This window comes from Anser anser (assembly GCF_964211835.1).
Source record: "Anser anser genome assembly, contig: HAP1_SCAFFOLD_66, whole genome shotgun sequence".
NCBI lineage: Eukaryota > Metazoa > Chordata > Aves > Anseriformes > Anatidae > Anser > Anser anser.
Window position 1 is genome coordinate 514,020 of NW_028153466.1, and position 26,898 is coordinate 540,917.

General features: G+C 39.9%; 1 protein-coding gene and 1 pseudogene across 2 annotated transcripts in view; both read right to left on the reverse strand.

Moving 5' to 3' along the window:
- Nucleotides 1-4,628: 4,628 nt before the first annotated feature.
- On the reverse strand, nt 4,629-13,282 carry LOC310892104 (nuclear pore complex protein Nup153-like; annotated as a pseudogene). Its single transcript has 6 exons — nt 12,667-13,282; nt 11,069-11,263; nt 10,401-10,554; nt 6,162-6,357; nt 5,584-5,629; nt 4,629-4,765 (listed from the first exon to the last, which is right to left on the reverse strand). The product of its transcript is annotated as a nuclear pore complex protein Nup153-like (transcript).
- A 1,777-nt stretch (nt 13,283-15,059) lies between these two features.
- Nucleotides 15,060-26,898, reverse strand: part of LOC310892098 (uncharacterized protein) — a 32,747-nt gene continuing 20,908 nt past the window's right edge. The window contains exons 3-6 of the mRNA XM_083854271.1: nt 21,845-21,897; nt 16,939-17,412; nt 15,606-15,697; nt 15,060-15,370 (exon numbers count right to left, since the gene is read on the reverse strand). Coding sequence (XP_083710397.1) covers nt 15,641-15,697; nt 16,939-17,283 — 402 coding nt within the window. The 5' untranslated portion in view covers nt 17,284-17,412; nt 21,845-21,897 and the 3' untranslated portion in view covers nt 15,060-15,370; nt 15,606-15,640. The remainder of the gene's footprint in view (nt 15,371-15,605; nt 15,698-16,938; nt 17,413-21,844; nt 21,898-26,898) is intronic.

The following is a 26,898-nucleotide window of genomic DNA, read 5'->3' on the forward strand; positions in this document are numbered from 1 at the left end:
CACAATTAATTACCCCGGGAATAAATTACAAACTGTTCCACCCTGCAAAGCCTCTGCCTGCACTTATTTCCTGCATCGGTCAGCGGGGGGGGGTGGGGGGGGTGGGGGCTGAACGCAGCCCTCTGCCGCTGCCCGCGTCGCCAATTGGTTTGGGGATGTCTGCTCCTGATGGGGAGCGGCTGCGGGTGGTGGGTCCCCGAGTGAGACCTGGGGGTGAGAAGTCATTTGGGGGATGAGAAGTCGTCATGGGAATGGGAAAGTGTTGGGGGTGGGAGCAGCCACAAAGGTTTAAATTACTCAGTTGTTTTATTGGCCTCGCGTGATAAGAAGACTCAACTCTATCCACAAAATCCTGGCTGATGAAGGAACACGGTGCCCAAAGTAGAACTTAAATAATTTAGCTGAGTTTGTAAAAGATCAAAAGTGCTGAAGCAGTTTGTCCTGGTTCCAGTTAGGACAGAGTTAATTTTCCCTCATAGTAGCTGGTAGGGTGCTATGTTTTGGATTAGGATGAGAAGAGCGCTGATAACATGCTGATGTTTTAATTGTTGCAGAGCAGTGTTTACACCAGGCCAAGGACTTTTCGGCTTCTCGCTCTGTCCTGCCAGCGAGCAGGCTGGGGGTGCAGCAGGAGCTGGGAGGGGACAGACCCAGGACAGCTGACCCAAACTGGCCAAAGGGGTATTCCATACCATCTGGCGTCATGCTAAACAATACATAGGGGTGGCTGGCTGGGGTGGGGGGCCGGCTGCTCGGGGATAGGCTGGGCATCGGTCAGCGGGTGGTGAGCAATTGCGTTGTGCATCACTTGTTTTCTTACACATTATTATTATTAATACTATTACCATTATCACTATTATTACTATTATTGTTATTATTATATTCCTGTCTTAATAAACTGTCTTTATCTCAACTCACCGGCTTCACTTTCCCGTTTCTCTCCCCCATCCCAGAGAGGGAGGGGGGAGGGTGAGCGAACGGCTGTGTGGTGTTTAGCTGCCAGCCGGGTTAAACCACAACAGGTGACAGGCCTTTAACGACACTCACGACTCAGAAACATTTGCCGATGCAGTCAAACGGTGTCTATTAACGCGAGGCACTGAAGTTAATTGGTATTAAAAATGAGCCAAAACGAAAGGCAAGTATCTGCGTGTCCAGCAGAATGACAGCGATCATCACCATTTGATCAACCTTCCCTGTGAGTTCTATCTGCAAGTTACTTTGAGGTAGCGCTAGAAAGAAGCGGTTGGTCCAGAGCATCCCTGCAAAAAGAAACATCCACGGCTTAAGTACCGTTTACTCTTTTGGTATCCTTTTAAGTACTTTTTACCCGTTTCGGACTCCTGCCTTTTCCCGGCTCACTGATGACAGCATTAGCAGCCCCTCAAGCTACTGTCCTACAGCCTTTCCCATCAGTGAAGAGATAGGAAAAACCCCACTACTTCTTGGAAAAGAAAACCAGCAGGTTTTTGAATAAAAGCATTCTCTGTTGCAGCTAGGTACAACGAAAAGAGTTTATGAAATCATTACGGGACATTCTTGTAGAAAACTTCCTCAAGCTTGGAAGAAAAAAAAACATTTCAGCTAAGTAAAACAGAAAATAACTGGAAGAAGTGAAGTATGGCGGTGTTGGAAAAGTTGCTTCAAAGACTTGTTTAATTAAAAAGAAGGAAAAAAGCAAGTTCCTACTGCAATCCCATCTTTGTCAAACTGATGGCGGGCACCAGTACGATGTGTTCAGCTAACACAGGCTGGAAGTTGTAACTGCAGCTGTGAAGTTTACCCAGTAAAAAGACTCCGCAAAGCATTCTAGCAGTTCCGATGCAATCACTGCTTCCTGAATTTGTGACTCACGGTTAACACGGCAGTACAGGAAGAAGTCTGGCATTCACTGTGCTCTTACGGTAAAGAATCTGCCCTGCGCACACCATCCCAAGCCAGGTATGCGCTCCTAACAGGAAAGGACAATAGGCTGATAAGTCTCAGCAGAGGGAAAAAGACATCAGAGAACTACTTTATAACAGCAGCACGCGGGCTGCAACCAACGTTCTCTTCCTCTCATCATTTTCATTTCTGTGGACTCCAAGAGAATACACTCCCAACATTTTTCAGCTCTGGAGAACAAACAGCCCAACCAATCTCATTCACTGAACTACAAAACTGGTATTTTCGCTATCTAGTCCGGAAAAGGAGGCGCACGTCTCTAACGTACAGTGTAGAGACCTTGTTAATAGGCAAAGTCTGCATAAAATAGGTGGCCACAGCCTGATTTTCTGACGTTCAGGGCCTTGGGTCACACACCACCACAGCATCAGACTTAATGAAGTCACCAATCTATGTGGGCCCCTCGTTACACAGGTCACATGTTATGGACCAACCTCTCAAAGGCCAAAAACCAGCACTGATACTGCCGGGCCAACACACATCTGTAGCATCCCATTTCTGGGTGACAACACAATGAATGTTTCCACAAAGTACTCGATGCAACCTAACTACTGTGTTTGGTGATGCAAAGCAAGCCGTGTCAAAGCAGCGTAGCACCCAGGCACATTCCTGGAAGATGTTTTGCTGCTCACATTGAAGAAAATAGATAAAAAAATCCTGTGCAGTTTGCACTTCTGAGCTCAAGTACCACAGCTATGCACTACAATTGAAGTGGCATCAAAGCTTGTAAGGTTTTGAAGCTTCAGCACTGCCATCCAAATTCAAGGAGGCTGCATCTATTATCTTGAATTTGCCCCAGCTCAGTCCCCTGAAACAATTCCATAGACACGTACAAGCAACCCTTTTCCCACCCAGATTCTTTGCTTCATCTATTGCATCTCTACCTTGTGTCATATTCTTATTAATCTGCCCCTCAAAAGACTCCCTGGCTCACACAAAGAAGCAACCCAACAAATCCCTGTTCCCAGCCACGTTGCTTTCATGCTTTGGGAAGAGTTAACTGCAACAGCTCTAACTGTGATGCCACCTCACCCCCTCCACCTATGTGAGGTTCTTTGCCTTCTGTCTCCTCCTACGTCTACACCTGCACTAGAACCAGGAAGAATGTGCTTCCTACAATACTCCAAGAGCCTCTTCTGTTTCAGGATGTCATCATTTCAATTCAGGACTGAAAGTATTCCTAGCAAAAACCCAACAGCTAATAGCTAACAGAAGCAGTTGCTGGTGATCAGCTACAAGTAACCTGGAAGTACTGAGGAGTCACAAAAGAGAATTTGCATTACATTTAAGAACAGCATGCAGCTTAGTACCACTGCTTTCACTGACTACACTAAGCCATAAAAAAGAACTGGATTCTTACCTGCCATCACAGCAATTATGGTTTATGTTGCCCCCAAAACACACACGGCAGTACCAGAACTGTGTCAACTAGCTTTAACAGCTTCCCCAGCTATTAAGTACAGTAATTTCTGCTTCCTTTTTTTTCTTGGAGGAATATTCTTTTGTTTCCAGCCTCACTTACTTATTATACACACTGTTAATTAGCAACTATTTCTCCATACTCATAGGGTTATGGAGTCCCTATGACTGGAAAAGACTCTGTACCCTTCAAGATAAGAACAGCATAAAGGCAGCAACTCGCAAGACTGCTCTAGCTTAAAGCAAAGCTTTCCTCATTGCTCTCATCTCCTTTGACTTGAGTGCTGTCATCCTTCTACCAGAGCTTTAAAAACTTCATTACCACGAATGAAGGAAGACCAGAGCAATCAGAGAGGGTAGCAGAGGGTATAACTTAAGGAGCTGTTACTAGGATTTTTTTGTTGTTCCTGGTGGACTATTTTTCTCCTTGCCAGCAAGGAGGGAAAACCAGCAAGTTGTTTTCTCCAAGATTTTTTTTTTTTAGGTTTAAGAACACGGATTATGTTGTAGCAATTTCTTCGCTGTAAAGCGTCAGCTGAGAAGTCTAACAGTAAGAAGGGCAAGGGAAAACTGAATGCTGATGCAGAGAGTGCCAGCAGACATCATCCTCATTCCACGGGATGTTTGTAGCTATGGCAGTTGAAGTCTACACTTCCATATGCTTAACATACCCTATTTATAAGCCGATTTTAGCTGACCTAGCATGTATCAGTAGTACAGTTAGAGCCAGCAGCCTGCAGGAAAAAGTGGGCACAGGTGTTTCCATAGCAAGGCCTGTGAGTGTCTCCCATACATACTTCCAGTCTAAGCAAGCACATGAAAGGCTTGGCTTGTCGCTTACCTAAGGAACCAGGAAAACAAGGGGAAGCTAGATTTTGCTTGTGTCCTAATGCCCATATAAAAATAAAGACAGATGAAATACCCTTACTACCTTGTTAAATTCCATAAGCCGGAAGAGAACGTGCTGCACACAGGTACAAGTAAAATCCCTTGCTGGCAGGTTTGCAGAAACAAATCTTTTATTTACACAGGCAAGTCTTATCTTTAAGATAAGACCCCATTTACCTCTTTACATTTCTCGAATATTTACATGACTTCATGATGCTCCAAGAAGAGAGTGATGAACAAAAAGATTACAGAAACTGTCAAAAGCATAGCAAAAAAACCCCAACCTATCATTGTGCTTTAAAACTTATGAGCTAGAATAATGTAGAAGAAATGTAGTTTTAGCACTTTGGTCCTAACGGTCATGCTCTAGAAGACACTTAAATAGCAGAGGGGATTTCAGAAGTGACCGTATCCAGAGGTTGCCAGTGACAATTCATGAGTGAATCGTAGAGTTCTTCGCTTGTCTCCGTGAATTGTCTGTTCATTTCATCAACATCCAAGTAGAGCTGTGGATCTGAAAATAAAAGCCTGGTAAGTCCAAGTATCAAATCTGAGGCATGCACACAAAAAAACTTCATGTGAAATGGCTAACAAAATGTATTTTAAGCTAAGTGTAATAAGCTATTAGATCTACTAATTTTAGTGAGGTATTTAGTCCTCTAAAATTTTGAGCCTCACAGCTCCAACTTTTGGGAATTTGTATATTAGAAGGCTGGGACTAGAATTGTCTTTCAAGATAAAGACAAAGACAATGTTTAAGATAGTAAAGATAACGTTTAAGGATAATCAGCCATGAAACCCTCCCAAGAGTCATTTAATTCACTTCTACGGCAATACACGTTACATAGGATAGTTTCTAAACACTAACACAAAATGCCTCCACGTGAGGAACTTTGCAAACCTTCCAGGACACAAATATGTTTTGTACCGTATTTGTAAGTGCAAGCTGAATCCTCCTTTTGGAATCTGCAACATAAGCTTTTACCTCAGGGTGGAGAACAAAGCTTTTGCATATTACTGAGTTTCTAATACAAAATCTGTTTAGCGGAACCAATACAAAGAACAAAATTCTGTCTTAGACCATTTTCAAATGGGAATGAAGGCACAGGTACAAGAAACCTGCTGCGAAGCATTGACAGTGTCCCGTTTTACTTGATGCGGTCAGTGTATGCTGTATCAGCTTTAAAACCCCAGCTGAATGCAGATCAACCCCACAGAGGTTTGACCTCAGCTGAATTTTCAAGATGTTCTTCATCCAGTAGAGGTTGGCTTGTATTGTTAAAAGGCACAAGTATGGCTAAACTCAAGTGACAATGACAGAACCCTTATTACCGTCAGTAATTAGGTCATCACCGATTGCAGTCATAACTGAAGATTCCTGAAAGACAGAAAAGGCTAAGTTTAATCATAACTCATTTCAGAAAGCATCACAGATTCAAAGTGCTGCAGTCTCAACCCATTCCTTCTTCCTACAACTACAAGGATAGATGGCATTTTATCTATTTATTTTAAGAAGAAAGCCAATATTACAGTACAGGTTGGAAGGGACTTCCGGAGGTCACAACTAATACATTGACCACGATAAGACCACTTACAACAACTGTTTAATTTGCTTTAAGCAAAGCAAATCAGAAGAACAGGAACAGAAGAAGCGTACGCAATTATGCTGTCAAAACCATTCTTTGGTATGCGTGAACAAATAATGGTGTATAAATCACTAATTCTATGGATTTACTATTTAAGCACTTAAATACAAACACCTCTGAATGGAATCTGCTCTTTTAACTTCACACTAAGCAGAAAGCATGTTTTCAACTTCGGATTCTTTTTGCTGATTCACACAAATCTTTGTGTGTACAACATATTATCTGTGAAATATTTTCTTTACAGCAAGCGTGCACTATCTTTACCTCAAAAACAGCTGGAGCCATTAAAGAATCTCCTAAAGAGCAGTCTCCAACAGCTTGCATGCTGTCATAGGGAGCATAGGAGCTGTAGTTGTAGTCAGCGTAAGCATCGTAACTCCTCTGCGAATAGTAGTTCTGGTAATCTTGGTAATAATCATTATAGTTGTATGACTGGTACCGCTGCAATTCTGCTTTCAGTCTGAAACATGAGGAGTTGCATACAGTCAGAGAACAAGAAACTGTAAACCAAGTTCTGAACTTAAACAATTTGTTAGCTTACATACTTCAAAACTTAAAAGGAAGCTTTCCTAAACAGTCACCTAAGTGACAGCTTAAGTCACAGCTCAAAACCTCATTTCTATAGAAGCAAGCATCCTCACCTTTGCCAATACCAGAAGGAATTGTTCTCATGGATTAACTCCAGAGCCTTGACATGGTTACCTGTACACATCAAGTATTTTTAGCGTTGGCATAAGCAAGCTGCTGCTAAGTCTCTGTGCTTTGCTAAAGATTGATTTAAGACCAGAGACATTTATCAAGCACAGCTGCTTTAAAGATGCAGTCTTAACCCTTCTATCTTTTGTTTGGTTAATTACTAGATCTTATTTCCAGAAAGAAGTGAATGGAGTCAGATTATCCATTTCAAAGAAGCATCTGACACTGCCTGTCAGTTTGCCATGTCTACCTCCACCTGCTCTGTTTTTTTGTTTGTTTAAAGTCCATTAAACATTCAACAGCTGCCAACTATACCACTCAGGTGAAGTCAGTCTTGCTTAACAACACAATCGCGATTCTCCAGCATGACGCCTTATTATTAGTGGGAGAATTACAAAATACGCTGGTTCTTAAGAAGAAAGGGCCAGCTGATTAGCTTTCACTACTTTCCCTTTCAAGATTTTCTCAGGGGCAGCTTCAGACTAATGACAAGAACCAAGACAAGTGCTATCTGTACTAAAACTGAGGTACACTGCATAAAGAACATTCAGATAACCCAGCTGCATATTCAAAAAAATCCGCTGTTTAGACTTGTCTTCACTGATTCTGTACAGGCAGACCTCCTGTGTCTGCAGTGCCCAGTTTCTCTCACTTGAATTGGGGATGCAGAGAAGTGAGTTCTATGCTTTTGGGGAAGAATACAAGCTGAAGGCATTCTGAAATAGCTTCCAAACTCAGCAAACATGAGGGACAAACTAATCCAATGGCTGGGTATTTCAATGCTAAGAGAGCACGGTACTCAGCCATTCAGAAACGTATTACTGATGTGTATTTTAATACCTACATTTGTTTCAATACTGCAAAGCTACACAAGTTCTAATAAAGAGGTAATCCATTGTCTTGTTACTGTAGTAAACAAACAGAAGATACATCATCTTAGGTCTTCTGCTTCCAACTGCACTCTTCCTACATACAGTTGTGTAGGGAAGGAAAATCTGAAAATACTGTTGACGTTCTTCTGGATAGCCGAAGCAAGAAAACATGTTTGTGGCTTATTCTTGTTTTCAAAATAAAACAATATTAATTTAATCAAAAAATTTTGGCAAAGAAGTTTGGACAGTGCTCTCTTGGAGAAGAGCATTTCCATTCTAAAGCAGAAGGAGGCAACATTTGCAGAATTATGCTAGGTAAACAGAAACAGAAGTGTCATTTTTTACTATTTAACAGAACACACAAGCTAACCTCATGAACATACTGAAATTGTTTATATGAAGTCCTGTTTTGTCAGTATCCTGGATCAAAGTTCATCAAATTTGGTGTCAATTCTTTAACCGTTCAAAGACCTGAATTGCCTTAAATAAGTGATAGAACTGAGCCGGTAGAGTAAGAAACCCTCTCAGGAAGTGCTAAGCTTTAAACTCCCCATTGCCCTAAGCTCATGAAAAGCAAAGAATAGCATTCTAAACCTGTTCTAGTAATAACGCCTTTGGCTTTCTCCCTGCGTTCCCATTTTTCCCCCCACTTCTTTCCTGTCAACCCACTGTAAAACTAGTTATGTGCTTCTCTCAAACTAGAGGGAAAGCTCTAAGAACAAGAACTCCCTAGCATATAAAACCACTTGTTGTCCCTTCTACCTTATGCAGGCCCAAACCTGAAAATATTTACCAATGCATTCAGCTTTGCTGCTGTTGAGAAACAAGGCTGGTTACAATGGCAGCTAAGCCCAAGTTGCGCTGTCTGGCTAGACTTAACAGTTGGATTCCCCCAGCCGTCCTGAAGCAGGTTGATGAATCCAGGGAGTCAAAACATAGGACTTCTGCATTTCTGGTTTTGTAGACTGCATCCTGTGTACAGCCACTAGAGCAAGGGCCACAGACTTTCCAAAGGCAGAGCTACAAGAATCTGATTATTTAGAATAATTGTATCAATGCACAACTCCTTGGTTACCTTTTAGAAATTCCTATGCTCAGCCGGATTCCTTTTCCCCCCAGGCCTGGTGCGTTCTGGCAGTCTTGCAGTGCCCTCATCTGATCACCTTGCTCACCAAATCTGACATAGGCATACCCTCTACTATTTTCAAAAGGGAGAAAACCAATTCTAGTATGCATAACAGTTACAAAGCTAATGAATTCAATTTCTGTCTTCTACAAAAAACAGAAGATAGCAGCTACTATAGCTTCTATTACTTAAGCAACCTCTCTGGCATGTGCACGTGCACAGAAAAGGCTTTCACCAAATTAAAAAACTTGGGCCAGAAGCAAAAAGCTTATTCCTTGGTAGCATTAAGATGCAACTCACTGAGAGCCAGCAAAACAATACATTTTAAGTGCTCTCTGCGTAAGTAATCAGATTCCATATTTCTGCATATACAGCAGTTAATCAGTTAGCACTAACCCACTCCTTTTGGAGCCACAAACTTTATTGGTCACAAACACCAAGAGCTGGCTGTAATTATCTGAACCAGTATTAACCGGTACCTCTGAACTCTTCAAACAAAAATATCTTTCAGGTGCTCTTAGAAGAACAACATCAATTGCCTGCAACAATTTGATGGCTTTGCTAAACGGAGCACTGAAAAGCACAGTGGTACAGTTTCTTTTGTAGCCTGTTCAGAAATTATAGCCCCGTGCCTACAGCTTCAAATCAGGCCAAGCTTACCAGCCCAACTCTTACAGCTTAAGTTCACTGCACTCGAATGCCTTCAAGACGTGCTTTTAGGAGCCATGGAGAAGAACCCTCTGGTAAGACCACCATTATAAAGTACTGAGTGTTGTTTTACACTTAAAATAGAACTATCTGTTACAGTCATTCATCAGCTTTCCCTAGGCTGCTGCTCTCTCACTACTGAATGTGATCCTGCTCTCAGTTTCCCACTAACTTTTTCCCCCAGCGGTTATGGCCTCTTTTCATCTATGACACTTTTAAGGGACTACACCGTGTTGAAAAATGCTGGTTAACATTTCCTTTTACACAAGGTGCCTCATCGAATTTTCCTGACTAAACCAAACCCCAGAACCTTAACTAGAAGAGGAAGCACACAAACACACACGCCTCCCTGGCCACCATATCTCCCCAAAACATATCTATTCAGTAACAGACCAACTGTAAGAATACTGCGATTAAAATCAGTATAGCTCTATACACTGCTTTTGTTCGGGATTACTAGCTAATGTCCTTCCCCTTACCCCTTCTGGAATTAATACTGAATTCTGTACTCCAAAACGTGGTTCTTAAGTCATACAAATGACATTTGACAATCAGAATTTTTCCACACAGTGATCCTCAATAAAAACTTCAATCCTCTACTGCAGTCTTTCAACAAATTAAAGGAATACAAAACTGGCTAATAACTGTTCAGTGATTTTTGGACCTTTGTAGCACTAGAGTAACAGCAGTACACTCTGCAGCATAGTTGCAAGTACGTGGGAATAAGATACTCTCTCTCATCTCTTTTTTTCTCTGAAAAGTGTGAGGCCTCTATTTCACCCTACTAAAGATTTTACCACCAACTGTACTGCTAGCATTGAGACACTACAACTTCTGTGCTTGTATGAGATGCAGGACAGGTTCCTTAAGGTGTCGCAATTTTTTGTCTAAACCTAGTGTTGAGATCAAAAAAGGGATTGCTACTAATTGCGTACGTATCAATAACCAGGACAGAAGACATGCTGCATATAGGAATTAAACTTTTTCTAAAGCTCTAGTACATGAACATATCAAATCCCGCAGATTTTTTCTAGTATGGTTTCAGAGGTCTTACTTGATGGACATAAGCGCACAAGTGAAGACAAAAGATACTCTGTTTACCTGAAGTACTGGTTTGCAAGTACTGCTTCTCTTCTGTCCTTCCCAAAATAAACTGTGAGGCAGCTGCAGACTCTGCACCTGAACACTCTGAGTGAACACCGAATGTAAATGATGGCAAGGCAGCATTTTGTGGACGCAGCCGCAGCACCAAAACCTGCAGAAATAAGTGAATGTCAAGTCCGTAACCCACGGTGTATCTGCAGTACGTGAAGGTTTGAACTACATTCTAGTCCTGATCTTTCCAGTCAAAACTGTTTAACAAACAACCAACCAAACAGTAAAACAAACAAGAAAACCCCATGCTTCCTCTCTACATAAAACTTTTCACAACTGTGTTTTCTGCCCACCACCTGGCTTTAAAAAGTATACGAACTTCTTTGAAAGATCATGTTTTTAGTCTGAACTCCAAATGAACAACGTGTAGGGCATGTAAAGAACAAGCACGTCATTAATGAAAGCTTTTCTCTAAAAAGGATAAACTTATTCTTGGGGAAAAGTGTGGAAACAGATGTTATCTAGGCAATATTCCTACAGGAAAAACGAATAATTTTGCCACACCTCAAAGGAAAAAATAATTGTGCTTAACAGGTAAGAAAATAAAAAAAATCAGAGCAAACCAAAAAATAAATCACAGAATATGCATCCTCGTTTTAATCATTAAGTATTACCTCTGAGCTCTGCTTTGGTGCTTGGCTTTGCACTTTCACAGGCTACACACTTCGTGGCCTCTGCTTTGTTTTGAACCAAGCAGGTCTCCCAATCCCAGCTTCCTTCGGGCTTCTTGAATTTGTCTAAATCCAGAAATTCTCCAGAAGGAGCAGAAAATGCAGATGCACTGCTACTGGTCACAGGTGTTGGACCCTCTGTGAGACAAACAAGACAGTTAACCATCCTGTTTGAACATGAACTATAAAATGAACATTAACTTTTAAATTTGATTTGTCAAATCCCACAGAAATGTTCAAAATTACTCCGCAACTCCCCCCCCCCCCGCCCCTGAAAAAAATAAAAGCCACCAAAAACCCACAAAGAAACAAAGAAACAAACAAAAAAACCAGAGTGGAACTCAAAGCTTCCAAACAACACACAACTCTGTTCAGCACACAAGCTTCTGCTGCTGTTGACCACAGTGTAACCTCCATAAAGAGGCCTGACAGGTGCCTTTTAAAAAAAAGGTGCCTTTTAAGAGAGAAGCAGAAGATAACGCTTCAAATTCAAAACCGGAAAGACAAGAATGGCTCTTCCCTTCCACAGCACACGCAGAAAACTTTTATCCTAGTATTACTTGCATCGCTCTTCCTCTTGACAAGTGCAACGTAACCGTGCAATTCACTGCACCATGGTCACAGTAAACCCCTCATTTCCAAAATTCCTCCTTGCAATGGCAAGAGCCTCAGACAAAGATGCCGACTGACCGCTCAGAGGTTGGAAGTCCAAGAGAATCAACTCTGTCTGAAATCCATTATCTTACCTCATGAAATTTCAGTCTTACCGCACAGGATGATTACAAAAGCCCGGTCTAGTCCATCTTAATTTGTTTCTTCCACGATATATTTGCACAGGTGTTTTTCGATGTAATGGCATGTTAAATGACATTTAGAGTCAAAGTTAGAATTAGAATCGTATTTTAAAAACAATACAACCACGCTCAAAATCAATTACGGTCACACACAATGGGAAACAACCCAGTACTGCCCTGAAGAAGTTACCCAGCGGGTCACTCGCTTTCTTGAAGCCTACCACTGACCTTCATAGGCATCTCTCTGCTTTAGCTTAAGACTAGTTAAGACTACACTGTCTTGAAATCTGGCTTCACATCTCCCCTCAATTACATACAAACGGTGAGTAGAGGCATTTTGGACACATTCTGTAATTTTTTTTACTTATTTTTTGAAAGAGAAAAACGCAGTCATTTTTAACTCTTTCTATGGAGTTCTCATTTTCGCCAGTGAAAAATCACTATGTTGTTTTTAAATTAAGTCACCCACTTCAGCCATCTTCCCTCACCAGCTGCAAAGCCGGGGGTATCTGCATTGATCCAGCTCCGTACTAATACATTTCACAATCAGTTCAATTTATGCGACAGGCTGGAACCTGGGCTGAGACCTCTGAAGTGCCTGTAAACCAATCCTGCAGACAGCCGCTAACCCATCAACCGTACCTGGGAATCGTGTTGCTTAAAATATTCCATATATGCAACGTACTTTTATTCTGTACAAGATTCACAGAGGCTAGGATGGAAACAACAGGAAAAAAAGGACCATACCTGGTTTCTCAGACTGACAGGCTACACATTTGTTATCTTCCGTCTTATTTGGTACAAGGCATATTCCACAGTCCCAAGAGCCTTTCGCCTTCTTAAATTTGTCTCCAAAGCCCAGAGTGGCTGTTGTGTCAGTGCTGCTCGAGGAGGATGTCACTGTCACCGAGCTGTCTGTGACCACTGGTCATGTCAGAGCAGGCATTACTCCCGTTCCAGGTTTTGGTGTCTCACATGCTATACATTTTGTAGCTTCCGGTTTGTTTTGGACAAGACATGTATCACAATCCCACGTTCCAGGTACTGTTTTGAATTTGTCTCCAAAGCCCAGCATCCCTGCTGGGGGCGCTGCTGGCTTTGAGGTGTCGCATTGACTTGAACTTACTGTCTGTTTCATACTCTCAACTGTTGACGCTTTAGTAGCTTGACAAGTTACACATTTGTCCTTTATGTCTTTGTTTTGCAGAAAAGGGTCACATGTATCAGATTGCCAGTACGATGCTTGTTTAGAAGTCTCTTTACCTGCAGAAAAAGTTGTTATTGCAGGCCTAGTATAAACCACTGTGCTTGTTGTAGGTTGTGCAGACGTAGAAGAGCGTGTTTTCAACAATCCAAAGTCTAGGAAGCAAGAAAAAAAAGTCTTCCTGTTAGCGCGGCACCTCACTACATGTAACTAAGTGACTTTACTAGAGGGCAAAAATTTCAGCTCAGGTGCCAATGGTTACAACTAGACATTCAGACCGAGCGCAACAGGAAGTCCCCAGAAATCTTATCTAAACGGATGAAATTTCATCTGCTGCACTGGGTCACAACAGAACATTTCGTTAAAGCTTCATTTAACTCTTTGTTTCCAAGCAAGCTTTAAATCAACATTTTCACTGGTCGATACAAGTACAAACAGACAGTAGCTGACTGAAATCTGACAGTCCAACGTGGAATGGAAATAATACAATTTGATTAAGACGCGATGCCCAATCGAATCAAATTTCTAAAGCTCCTCCTTCCGTAGCAGATGACTCAAATCTACTCCAGTAACTGTACAGAAGTTTGTACTCGGAGCAGCAATCCATGCGGTATTTTCCCACAGATGCTGAATATTAATTAAATAATAAAAACTCAAGACAATTGAACAACTGTCTAATTTTCTATAATCTTTTTCAAAATGCATCGGACACAGGACAACTCCTTATTTAAAAGGTGGCAATTTTAACAGGAAAGACAAGCTACTAATACAGAAAGACTAAAGGAAATGCATCTTAAACAGCAGCTCAAGTTGCTTGTAAATCTACCTTGAACATAGTTGTTTTGTGGTTTGTTTGTTGGGTTTTTTTTAGTCAAAAATGAAGTCTTTGAACAATGTGGATTTAGATTCTGCTTCTTTTAAACCGATAAAGAAAGTGAATGTCACTTCACTCAGAGGTCTTTCCTTAAACAAAATGCACAATGTATTTTCTCTCACTTAGCTCTTTCCAACAGAGAAATGTGCTGCCTTCTTAACAAGTATGTAAGTTAGAAGAAGACTTTTGGGAAAAGATCAAATTCAATAAAGCCCTTTTTCTTAAAAGATATCTTTTCCACAGACACACTTTATGAAACTGTTGAAAACAATTGCAATTGCTTAAAAACAAAATTCAGAAAAGGGTTTTTAACGTAAAACACTCCACTTCTGTTTGCAGTTTAAATTTTAATCCACAGGAGCCATTGTAAGCTAAGGCCCAAAGATTCGCAGCTTTCGCCATGTATTTGGAACTGAAGCTCTTTCCTATTCTTTCTTCACCTGGGCTGAAGGTGGGACAGGAGTGTTGAGCTTTACAAACATTTCCTTTTCAATTCCACAAATTGTATTTACTTAAAATGAAACACCGATTATCTGGCTAATTCTCTTAGTACCTCATTTACAATTACATCCTAACACGTAAAGGAGATGCAACCCATCTGCTTTTCATCTTGCAGTTTTACTTCCAGCAACAAACACCACTTAGAATAGAAGGGGGCAGATGCACCCTAACAAACGCAGCGCTTAATGTAATGCTCTCCTACATTCATATTTATAGCAGATACTCTATTAACCATAAGTCGTGTGTTGGTTTTTTTTTTAATAAAAAATGCTAGCGTATTTTTTGCAGCATCTTTTTAAAAGGAGTTCATTATCTCTCCAGGATTTTTTAGAACGTCTAAGACGCTTCCTTCCTTTAATACGTGGGCAGTGGTGAAGGGACCACCAGCAAAATCTTTGACCTCCTCTTTCTGTGTGTTGATGTTGGTTGAGGTGGTGGTGTCTTTTGAAACAAAAGAAAACAAAAACAGCTTTCACAATGTGACCTAGTTAGAGCAGATTATACTCACTTTTGTTAGAAACAAGAATTTCCAGCTTTCATGCTTCTCACATAAGAATCTTCACAAATTCTACTTACTTTGCAATGCTTTATGATTACAAGCAAAACAAAAAGCAACAAAACAAAAAAAAATTATAAAAGCAGATCTGTCACTGGAAAAATACTGCAGAAGTCCAACACTGCCTGGAATTGCTAGCATGCGCAGACAGGACAGATTGAAGATTTAATAAAGAAAAAAAGGAAAATCAGCACTTCAGATCTGAAGTGCTAAAGTTTCAGTTACCTAGGGTAAGAAAGGGCATCACTGGAGTACCACTGGGTCCAGAAAGTTCTGCCGATTTTACAACGGGAACACTAAATGTAAACCCAATCTGCTATGAACAAGAGAGGTTTTTCAGATTCTCAAGCCACAGGAACTTCAATCGAATGCACACACAAAACCAAATCTGAAAGCTGCTCTTCACATTTGTAGCACGCATGCTGAATGACAAATTATAAGCCAGAAGCCTACATACTTTTCTCCATCAAGGCAGATTCTGCTTTAGTGTTCTGCAACAGCCTACTAAATGCCTAAGAAAAAAAGTCAAGCTCCTTTATTATTTTACTTACAGAAGACGTAGGTAGCACTTCTGCCTCAGTAGATTTCACAACTGGAGATGAAACGCGAACTCAGGACTGCTAACAGTACTTGCTGGTTGTATCTGTATTTTCAAAAGAATTAAAGGTTTATATTTAAGAGCAACAACTACCTGAATTCACTACCCAACAGAAGTCCCGCAGTGACGTCGAAAAACCTGATGTTTGAGTTATTTTGCAGATAAAAGTAATAATAAAACACAGGGAAGTTTCCAAGTGGGTATAGGACAATATCTTCAAAACCAAATTCCAGAAACTGAGAGGAAAAGCTGGAGATGCTACTTAGGTCTAAATGCACGGAAAAGCAAGCCAGGAAGCTGAAGAACGGCAAACTCAGCCCAATGATACTCCAAGAACTTCAGCAAACACCTCAACATGTTAAAGCAGCTGTCTACTTCAAACCGTACAAAAAATATTTCAAGTACTCTGGAACAGATTAATGTTTATTTTATTGCAATAATATGCCAATTATTGCACCCTAGGCTCATTCTATGTGAGGCTTATATGACCACGTTACCTCAAATTAAATAACTTAAATAAAGTTGTGGTTTAACCATTGCAGGCAACTAAGCACCACACAGCCACTCGCTCACTCCCTCCAAGTGGAACAGGGAAAAGAACTGGAAATAAAGAAGTAAAGTTGTTAAATTTGAGGTAGCATTAATGACTCATCGCATGTAATGGCTACCTGGAAAGACAAATGCCATAACCCTGTACATACTCCCCACTCCTTCCCCTTCTTTCCCCCAGCATTTATTGCTGAGCACGATGCTAAATGGTGTGGAATATCCCTTCGGTCCTCTGGGCTCCGCTGTCCTGGCTGAGTGCCCTCCCAGCCTCTTGTGCATCCCCGACCTCCTCGCTGGCAGGGCAGCGTGAGACACAGAAAAGGACTTGTCACTGTGTAAGCACTGCTCAGCAACAGCTAAAACACCAGTGCCTTACCAACACTGTTTTGCTCACAAATCTGCAACACAGCATCATCTACTACGAAGAAAATTAACTCTACCCCTGCCCAAACCACTATAAATAACTTGGCATAAAGTCCACACCCCCCTTCCCCCCCAGACTTCCACAGCATTTGAAGCAGTTATATAATCACGTTAAATGGGAGTTGGCAGGCTCTAAGACTGAGAGAAGCAGAATCAAAACATTTATGCCTTTTTCCCCAAACTGGCATATAACCCCAATTCATTCAGCTGCGTAGAAACTAATATTTGTTAGTTTCATGAGCACCACAGAAAAAGTCAACTCGCAATAAAGCAGTATACTCATTGTAAACATTATTTATAGCATAAAGATTTACCTTGCCCGCCGCCGTCGCTGCTGCATCTGCCATGCCTGCCGCCTCCGTTGAATTTGCCACGCTTGTCGTTGCCACTGTTGACTTTGCCTTGTCCTTTGTCATCAGCAGATATGGCATGCCCGCCGCCATTATTGGACATGTCAAGCCTGAGGGCACTGTTGAACATGTTATGCCCGACGTCGCCGTTGTATATATGATGTCCTCCACCTCCTCCTTTGATAGATCTGTCAAGTCCTCCACCTCCGATGGATCTATCATGCCCTCCACCTCTGATGGATCTGTCATGCCCTCCACCTCTGATGGATTTGCCATGCCCGTCGCAGCTGCTGGAGTTGCCGTGCTCATTGCTGCTGTTGAAACAGCGCTCGGTGACGCTGAGACAGCGCTACTACCAACGAAACTAGAATTGAACTGAGGCAGCGATGCAGCACTGATGGGTAGGGGTATGTTCGGTAGCACTGGTTCCTCCACTTCCTAAAGTTGCAAATTTTAATTTTTCTTATACAAGACATACTACTTTCTCACCCCATCGCACCCAATTTATTAACAAAATTAAATAGAACAAAAATCCATACAAATTAAGAGAAAGCAAGTTTCCAGAAGAAATCCCGATCTCCCCACCTCTGTCTACCACGTCATTTTAATTTATGGCAGGCCTGCTTCCACATTATACTCTATTCAACAACTGTACAGCAAGAACACTGAAAGTTAACTCAAAACCTGTGCAGAACAGAGACGCACAGATCACATTTTTTTTCTTTCTTTTCTATACTTTAGTCATCAAAGCTCTGGAGAAGCATCATCCTTTCTAACTACCCTCGCATGGCTTCAATTAAGAGTACACTCTCAAGACAAGTGAGAAAGTGTTCCTCTTGCAAAATTAGGCGGGATAGCTGCCAAAGTTTCTAAAGTCACTACAGCAGTGAACGTGGAAAAAGGTAATGTTTAAAGAAGCAGGTAGGTTCAACAACCAAACCAAACACAAAAAGCACCAAAGAAAGTCAGACTAGCAGCACTGAAGATTGTGTTCTGGTAAATACAGTCTATACCATGTATCAGGATGCAAATATAAAAATCAGAAAACAGCCTCTTAACAACTTCAATTTTCATCCCTGCCACTTACTTTATTTGATTACTAAGATTGGATGAGTTATGTTTTAAATGGCATAGAAAATCTGACCGAAATTTGTACAGTACTATCATGATCTACTTAGAAATGACTAGGCAGGGATGTAAGTTGGTACTACTGATATTCAGTGCATCCTGTAGCTTACATCTGTTTCACAGTTTTGATTTGAAAAGTTTATGGAACTTTTGATATTTGGACCATTATTTTATTTGCGTTACAGGAATAAACAACAGTGTTTACGATTTCTTTATATTGCATCATCCTGAAGTCCCATTTAATGATTTGAAACTTAAATTAACTTAAATACTTAATATTAACTTAATATTAATTAAATACTTAATGTTAACGTAAATACTTAAATTAACTTACAGGCAGCTTATATAACATCCAATAAAAGAAAAAATAATCTGAATATTCATGGTCATAGTTTTATGGAATAGATTTTTCCTATCAAAATGAGAAAAAAACTCTCTCACAATGAGTTTGGTGAGTATCAAAAACTGAGTCATCGTTAGCAGACATGCAGAATGCTGTCTTCTACTACTCTTTCAAACTCTTGGCCTGTATCTTTCTGTATGACTTAAATATGAAACCAAAAATTAAGCTTTTTTTTTCTTTTTATACTTGGCACTCGTTTCAAGTATCATTCCTGTAGAAAAACTATACAAACCTTCACCAAAACATTACTTCTCTTCTTAGGACTCATTCATTCAATTGCTAACGAGAAATGTTATAGTTTGAAGAATCTCCAAGGTAAGAGAATTAAAAATTTCAAAATTACATAAGCAAAGTTCAGGTATTCAAACACAGGAAATCAATTGGAGCCTGCTCTGAAACCCACAAGAAAACAAAAACAATGCAAAAATAAAGCGGTATTGTTATAATTTACTATGATGCAATAAAACTGACACACTTAGCTAGTTACTTCAGTAAGCTCAGTGACAGCAATTAATTTAAGAGTCACTTACCTGTTCTTGTACAGCTCTTGATAAATAGTGTATTCCTCTTTCCCTTCTCATTTTGCCACCTCCGCTACTCACTCCTGAAGACAGACCATTGGACGCAGCAGTACTGAATTTGTAGCTGGTCACATTGCTAGCACACGACAGTACAGAAGTTGGGGGAAACAAGAGAAAAAAAAATTACCAGCCAAATTTTTTTTTCAAGATATTAGAGCTGTTATTAGTCCTAGAATTGAAACCTGCTGATCAGAAAAAAACTAAAGCTGTCTCACAAGTTGCTAAACGCTGGTAAATACTTGATGTTCTAAATAGGAAAAACTTTATTAACAGCAGCAATGAAAAGGACATACATAAGTGCACCGTTCACACGGGAACAATGACTAAGCCAGAAGACCTGAAATAGAAGAGCTGATTTAGATTGTTATTTTCCAGTGCTTCCTTTAAATAGGACTGGTTCTCTGATTCTGCGATGCACGTGTATCTTTTGCAGGGATATAAAAGAACAGCTCACAAAAATACAGAAAGAGTGCACATATGCACACATACACATGGGAAACACTGCCAACAGCTCTGATAGAATAGGGACGCCTTAGACTTGTGTGGCAAGGTAATATGGCCTAAGCTTCAGAAGCAGCTCTGGCTTTCATGTGGCCATCAGCAGGAACAGCAGAGGTGTTTGGGTATGCCAACATTCCAGAAGTCTTTTCAGACATGAATACAGATCCCTTTTGTAAGGCATACAAAGGCGTTTTTCTGGTACTTAAAAAAGCCTAGCTCAAAACCAGAAAGATATCCTAATCCAAGAGGAAATGGGGAAAAAATAACCCAAACCAGAAGTGGAATAGGGAATAACTCTAACAAAAGTACTATGGCAAGAAAATGAAGTATGCCTGGAAAAACTGTGACCTCAAAGCTTATCTTGCAGCCAATCAGTCAGTCAGTACAAAAGTGCATTAGATCGCACTGGAAGACACCAGGTCAAACTCCCACAATACTGAGGAGGAGAACTGGTCTAAACTTGTCAAATACTTGACAACAGCCTGCTTAGCACTGTAACTGCATAGAGGAAGACAGATCCCTAAGGCAGATGCTCAGACTTTTCTCTAATCCAAACTGTCAATCCATTAGAATTCTGAAAAAAGTCTTACATCAAAATAGATCTTCATTCAGACAACTATCGCTTGCCCATAACAGCCCATATTCCTCTTTCTGTTAACACCTGTGAGCTTCAAGGGGGCAAAGACAGTTGTCAGCCTTCAAGCAAGTCTAATCTACAATTGGACTCAGGATATAAAATATATATATATACACACACACGCATAGATATATAGCATTGGTGGGCCAGAGATTTACTGAGTATTCCAACTCAACTGTCCAAAGGGACTCTTGCCAGCAGATCAGTGTGGTGCTCCTGCTCCAGAACATGGCACCCAACAGAGACCAGCATCACAAAAAACACTACCACCACTACCTACTCTACAAACAAAAGGTAGGGCACTGCAATAAACTTTGTGAACGAAATCAAAAGCAGTGTGAGTTTTCTGTATCTCCTTCCTAAATGGAGAAGTAGAAAGGAGTTCTAACAAAGACAATTTAGAACAGTTTGAAAAAAACATAATTAAAACCCAGCACCTGATTGCACCTGTACCAGAACCTTAAAGCCAGTCGCTTCCACCCCTAAAAAGGTGGTTGTTGTGAAGTCCAACTTTTAGATGCCAAAACAAAGTGTTGAGTTCTTTCTGCAAGCCAAAGAATGCCCATGGTCACCTAAGAATTGCTTGGCAGATGAGCATAGAGTCAACAAAATTCCCTGCTACTGTTCTTTGAAAAGAGCGACCCCCTAAAAACAGAGTGCAAAGTCTCTTAACTCAAGCATTATTACCCAAAACACCATTTGCCCAGAAGGAAAAGCCATCAATATTATCTGGAGGATAACTCATTTGACCTAAACCAAGAAAGCAGTGTAACACAAAGCAGTCTCCTCAAGAAGAAATTCAATTAATTCTGCTGGATTTTTTTTATTTTAGAGATGAGTTAGCATTTGGCCTCAAATGATTCTAAAGAACACATGGTCTTCATGTGAACTCAAAGCAGACAATTAACTTCATCATGAAAGGAGTATTAAAAAAAAGAATAATAAATCATAAATCTTCCTCCATGTTTTTGCTTAAAAAATAAAGAAAAAAACACATCAATAAACATCCTCCTGAACTGTAACTCACTTCCCCTACTTCACCTTCTAAAGAATGCTTCAGAAAGAATCATCCCATTAGGACAGAGCTTTCAAACTGCAAGCAATTAAATAGCTAAAACTAATAGCTTTTCCCCTAGGGAACATTAAGAGGGACAAATTATTTTGTTATAAGTAAACTGAGTTATAAACCATGAAATATCTGTCAAAGCAAAATTTGTAACGCTACAGATTTAGTTAAACTACAAAATGAGCCATATTTCCTGTAGAAGGAAAAAATAAGGCCTCCAATAGCAAAGATCCTTTCTGTGGATACAGCATTATAACGTGCCTCGTTTCCCATCTTCGTATCCTTCTCAGAAGATAAACTTGGGATAAAAAGTGGTGTATCAGTACTTTTATTCTTGCTCATCTTCCTTCCTTTCACAAAAACAACAATTTTCTCAAAGTTATATTGATCTTCAAACACAATCCAGACTTTGCAGCTGCCTCAAAATACAAAATTTTCATTGGATTTCCCATTCCTTTTACTGAGAACTGTCACCACCTTTCAGGTGCAGACCGTACTGAAAAAGGAGATTTCTTTCTTTCTTCAAGTAAGTTTTAAATTAATAGATGTCATACCTTTCAGATGGTTCTGCTCGCTGTTCTGCAGGCAAAGTCTTCTCTCTCATCCCCTGCAAGTTAAGTTTAGTTCAAGACTTAGCTGAATATGTACAGAATACACAAAGTACCAACAACCACTTCATGTGGTTTTTTGTGGTTTTTATTTTATTTATTTATTTTTAATTTTATAGCCCTGAATACACCTCACCTACTTAACGTTGTTCCCTAATTCAGCATTGTGGGTACAGTTCAGTTAAATTTTGGGGCTAAAGTAAGCATCACTGCTTCACTCAGCATTGAGGACAAACTGATAGAACACTAAATCAAATTTGTCAAATCCTCTAACAAAGAAAGTAATTATTTTAAACAAAATGACAAAAATTGTGTGTGGGGGGGGGAGAGTTTTCATCAAAACTTGTGTTTGCCAACCCCGTAAAAGGGACATACTTTTCTGTTTTCTGTCATTTATCAACAAACAAGAAAAAAAAAAACTCTACCCCCCTAAAAACTAAGCAGTTGCTGCTACATTCATTTTAGAACTTTACCAAATGGAGATTGTGCTGGCTAAACAATACAGAGATTGAAAGAGTTAAAAGCAATAAGCAACCAGTATTACTGTCCACTTTGATTTCCAGCCTAAGAAGCCCATACACTTAACAAGTGGTCATTTGTACACTCAGACTGATACTGGAAACACAGATGTTTTCGCAGAAAGAGATGCCCATTTAATTTTATGGAAAATTTATCAGACTCCATCTACTCCAAAGCAATCAAAACCGATAACTCAGCACATTGTCAGAACTCTCACTTGGAGCACATAGCTCACCTGGAATAGTTTACACAGAGCACGAGCATGTTTCATCAGTGACAGCTTTGTGTACATGAGAATATAAAAGGAAAACATTTCTGTCTTTTAATATTCTTTCACTGACAACAGGATGACTCAATAGCACATCATGACATCGTGAAAACAACCACAAGACACTGAGTGTTCCAAAAACAGAATTAAATCCATAAAAGCTCAATCTATTTCACAATGGTTCCCACTGCCTTAAAGCTCGCCTCAAACATACTATCAGTACTTTTTGCAAAGATAGGATAACAATTGGTTTGAGAAACATTCCAAGACTGGAAAAAAAAAACAGGCACATAAGGACTCAAAAATGTACTCACTTGGAACTTTGTGTCTACTCTCTGGCAAATTTTGCTGGACTGAGTAGTTGAAGTCGGTGATGGTTCAGAATACCGCGTATAACGCGTCGGTTGACGGTTTACTGTTGGTGTCACAAGTCTCTTAACAGGTGGAGGCTGGAATGCATTCTGGGATTCCAGCTTTGAAAGGGAAACAGCAATCACTTTATCCTTATGTCCACCCAAATTAATTCCAATATTTATTGATGAAAACAAATTACAGAACTATAAACCTCCCCCCATCGGTCTTGGCACTCAGTGAATACAATTTGAAAATTCTGAAGACCGTTCAACTTGTAGAGGGAAATCACCAGAAAACCAGTAACGAAATCCATAAAGCTATATATAAGTAGCCAAAGTCTGACTGAATTCCGTTTCAAAATTTGGCAGTTAGCTTCATAGACAAAATAATTCATGCTACCATAATTAAAATAATCCATGTTCCTAGAATATGCTCCTATCTTTTCCTCTGCCCACACTGTGATTTTTTTTTTTTAGTAGCTTAATTCATTAATTTAACATTTGAAGTGATAAGCAACTAATTATACAGGCTTCTGGGCTTCACATCCCCTACATTTTCCCCCTTCAAAGTTACACAAACAATAGAACACACTCAAAAAAAAAACAACTTGTCAATCTTACAATAATCTCATTCATTAAAATATGATCCAATGCTTTACATGTGCATTAGATGCACTTCAAGTAGTGGGTTTGACTTCCCTTTTCAAAGCATTTTCACAGACCAGAGTTAATTTTTAACACAGACCACTGCGTGTTCTGCAAAACTGACTTAACTGAACTGTCAGACAGAAAACAAACCCTAAAGGCTACAAGATTTACCGATGGCTCCGCCTGCGGTCTTAAGGATCAGAAAATACAGTCTTAGGAAGCATGCTATTGTTCAAATCAATACCAACAGGAAATCGTTTACACCGCAGCTTTAATTTCACAGTATCTCCCAGCTCTTAGTAATAGGATTCACACTCTCTCTAAAGTATACAAAAATACATCTTTCTAAAAAATATTACATTCAGTTTGAAACCTTGAATAAGACATGTTTTATGTAAGTTCACAAATCTACTTCGAGTGAACGACGGTTCATTGCTGGTTTTAAAGGTAAAAAAGAAAAATATTAATTCCCCCAGTTAGGCATTCAATACACCAAGAGCTATTCTGCCTGGTACAGTTCCTTGAAATAAGAAAAATACCACATCACTGCTACCCACTGCAGAAGTTTAGCCCGAGTGCACAAGTGTTCCGTCAACCGCATGTTCACTTTAGCAGGAAAACACACGATCGTCTCCTCAGCAAATAATTGCTTCTCATCACGGGCTACCCTTCTCCCGCCACCATTATGAATTCTAGTATTATGAATAGACAATCTATCTCCTTTCACCCACTGACAGCTGCGTGCAACATTCATTTAGTGGCTGACAATTTCAGGCTCTCTGTTGCAAATCTGGCAGATCTTTCTTAATGCCTTATCACAGGTGTATTGCTATAATATAACTGAGAATTCACACCAGATTTGGTTTTAGTTATTTGGATAATATTTATGATATACTTCACTTCTCCATGCCCTTGTAATTTGGCAGATGGTGAAAAGATGGTCCAGGAAATCTGAGATGTTTGTAAACTCTGAAGTGATTGTAAACTTAATTATACATCCATCCAGTCAAGGAATTAGCACAGAAACTTCTTGAGACACTGTCCCTTTGCTCATTAGAACAGAAGATGAAAAGTTTGCACATCTTGTTATTTCCTTCAGTCACCTGATCTTCAAGTGGTCATTTAAGGGTTTTGCAATTTAATAAGCCCAAGAATACCCCTAACTAAAGTCATCAAAAAAAGATGACTAGTTTTCATTTTTTAAAGAAAATGAAAGGAAATCATGCTTTACCACAGCATTATCACCAGTTCTGTGCTACCTCCAAATAGGAATTTAGGAGCGTTAAGATTTATAGCGTCAGAAAAGAAAAAGAAAAAAAAAAACCTCTACCCCCCTAAAAACTAAGCAGTTGCTGCTACATTCATTTTAGAACTTTACCAAATGGAGATTGTGCTGGCTAAACAATACAGAGATTGAAAGAGTTAAAAGCAATAAGCAACCAGTATTACTGTCCACTTTGATTTCCAGCCTAAGAAGCCCATACACTTAACAAGTGGTCATTTGTACACTCAGACTGATACTGGAAACACAGATGTTTTCGCAGAAAGAGATGCCCATTTAATTTTATGGAAAATTTATCAGACTCCAACGATGGTTCATCGCTGGTTTTAAAGGTAAAAATGAAAAATATTAATTCCCCCAGTTAGGCATTTAATACACCAAGAGCTATTGTGCCTGGTACAGTTTTGCAATTTAATGATACCCCTAACTAAAGTCATCAAAAAAAGATGACTAGTTTTCATTTTTTAAAGAAAATGAAAGGAAATCATGCTTTACCACAGCATTCTCACCAGTTCTGTGCTACCTCCAAATAGGAATTTAGGAGCGTAAGATTTATAGCGTCGGAAATTAACAATTTTCCTCCTCTTTACTTTGAATGGTGATAAAAAGCAGAAAAATTAGTTTTCTGTGCCCGAATGAACACGGAAGTCTGTACAAAGTCTATATGACCACTCAAGCAGTATTTTTCTATTTGTGATCATTTCTTCAAGAGAAAACTTGCCTCAAGAGGAATTTTAATATGCAGCTTCACCCCAAGTTGGGGGACAAGATAAAACGACTTGGTGTGTTCTAGAGCTGTTGCTCTCAACTTACAAAGATAACATAATTCTTAACCTGAGTAATCTTCACAGCCCATCATCTATTGTGGATACATGCCAATATTAACTTGATTTGATGTCTATGTTGTCACTGAGGTTTGAGAAAATTTTTCTAATAGTGATAAAGCATTGAAAAAGTTATCTACCTCAGCTTAAGACATTATTGGTTCTTACCTTTCTTCGTTTGGACTGGAAGTCAGTAATATCCGGTTTATCTATGTCCGGAGGCTGAGGGAAAAAACAAAGCATAAATATTAGAGGGCAATTTTTTTCTCCTGAGAGAGAGGGTTCCCTGCAACAAAAATGTGGGGGTTCATGGTCAACTTACACAACACAGCGGCAAAAGAGATGTCATTCTTTTAGCATCCTGTTGAAAAAACAGCGCAATAAATTAAACCGGCCACAACGTAAGGAAGAATAGTTTTATCTTTATCCTTTGATGGCACATTTACTAAGTTTTATAAACACATGAAGCAAAAACAGATTAAAAGAAGTGCTATTTACCAACAAAGGGCTTGACAGCTTCTCCACTGCCTCCAAGATGCACCACGCTGAGGTACTCAAGGTAGCGTGGGACCACACAGTTTCTTCTCTAGCTTTCGCTCTCTTTTGTGCCTGAAAAATTAGCATTTTAAGTGTTACAATGGTCAATTCTCAGCTAAGGAGGCATGTTTTTTACGTCCCAAGGCTACACTGATGATACAATCAATATATTCTGATGACAGAGAAACATGCAGTCACTGGGAGTTCAAGCCATAAAGAAGAGAATACGTTCGGAGTTTAATGAAGTTTACCTTGGGCCTCAGTGCATCTTGCACGTGCTTGTTGCACGAGCAATAAAAGAACTCCGTACTTGTAAAAGGTCAAGACGGATGATGCCAGGACTGCTAAGGCCTCCGAAGCAGTAATCAGGGAAACAGAACTCAAGAAAAGGCTTGTGGTACAGAAAGCATTTTCAGTAACAACACAGACCTCAGAGTTTCACGATGGTCTAAGTGTACCATCTTAAAATCAGTGTATACAATCATAACCAGGAACTAGTTTTACTTCTCTCTTGCTTCCTCCCTTCCCCCAAGATTAAAGTTGGCTGCAAATCTTTGTCTTAAAAGATA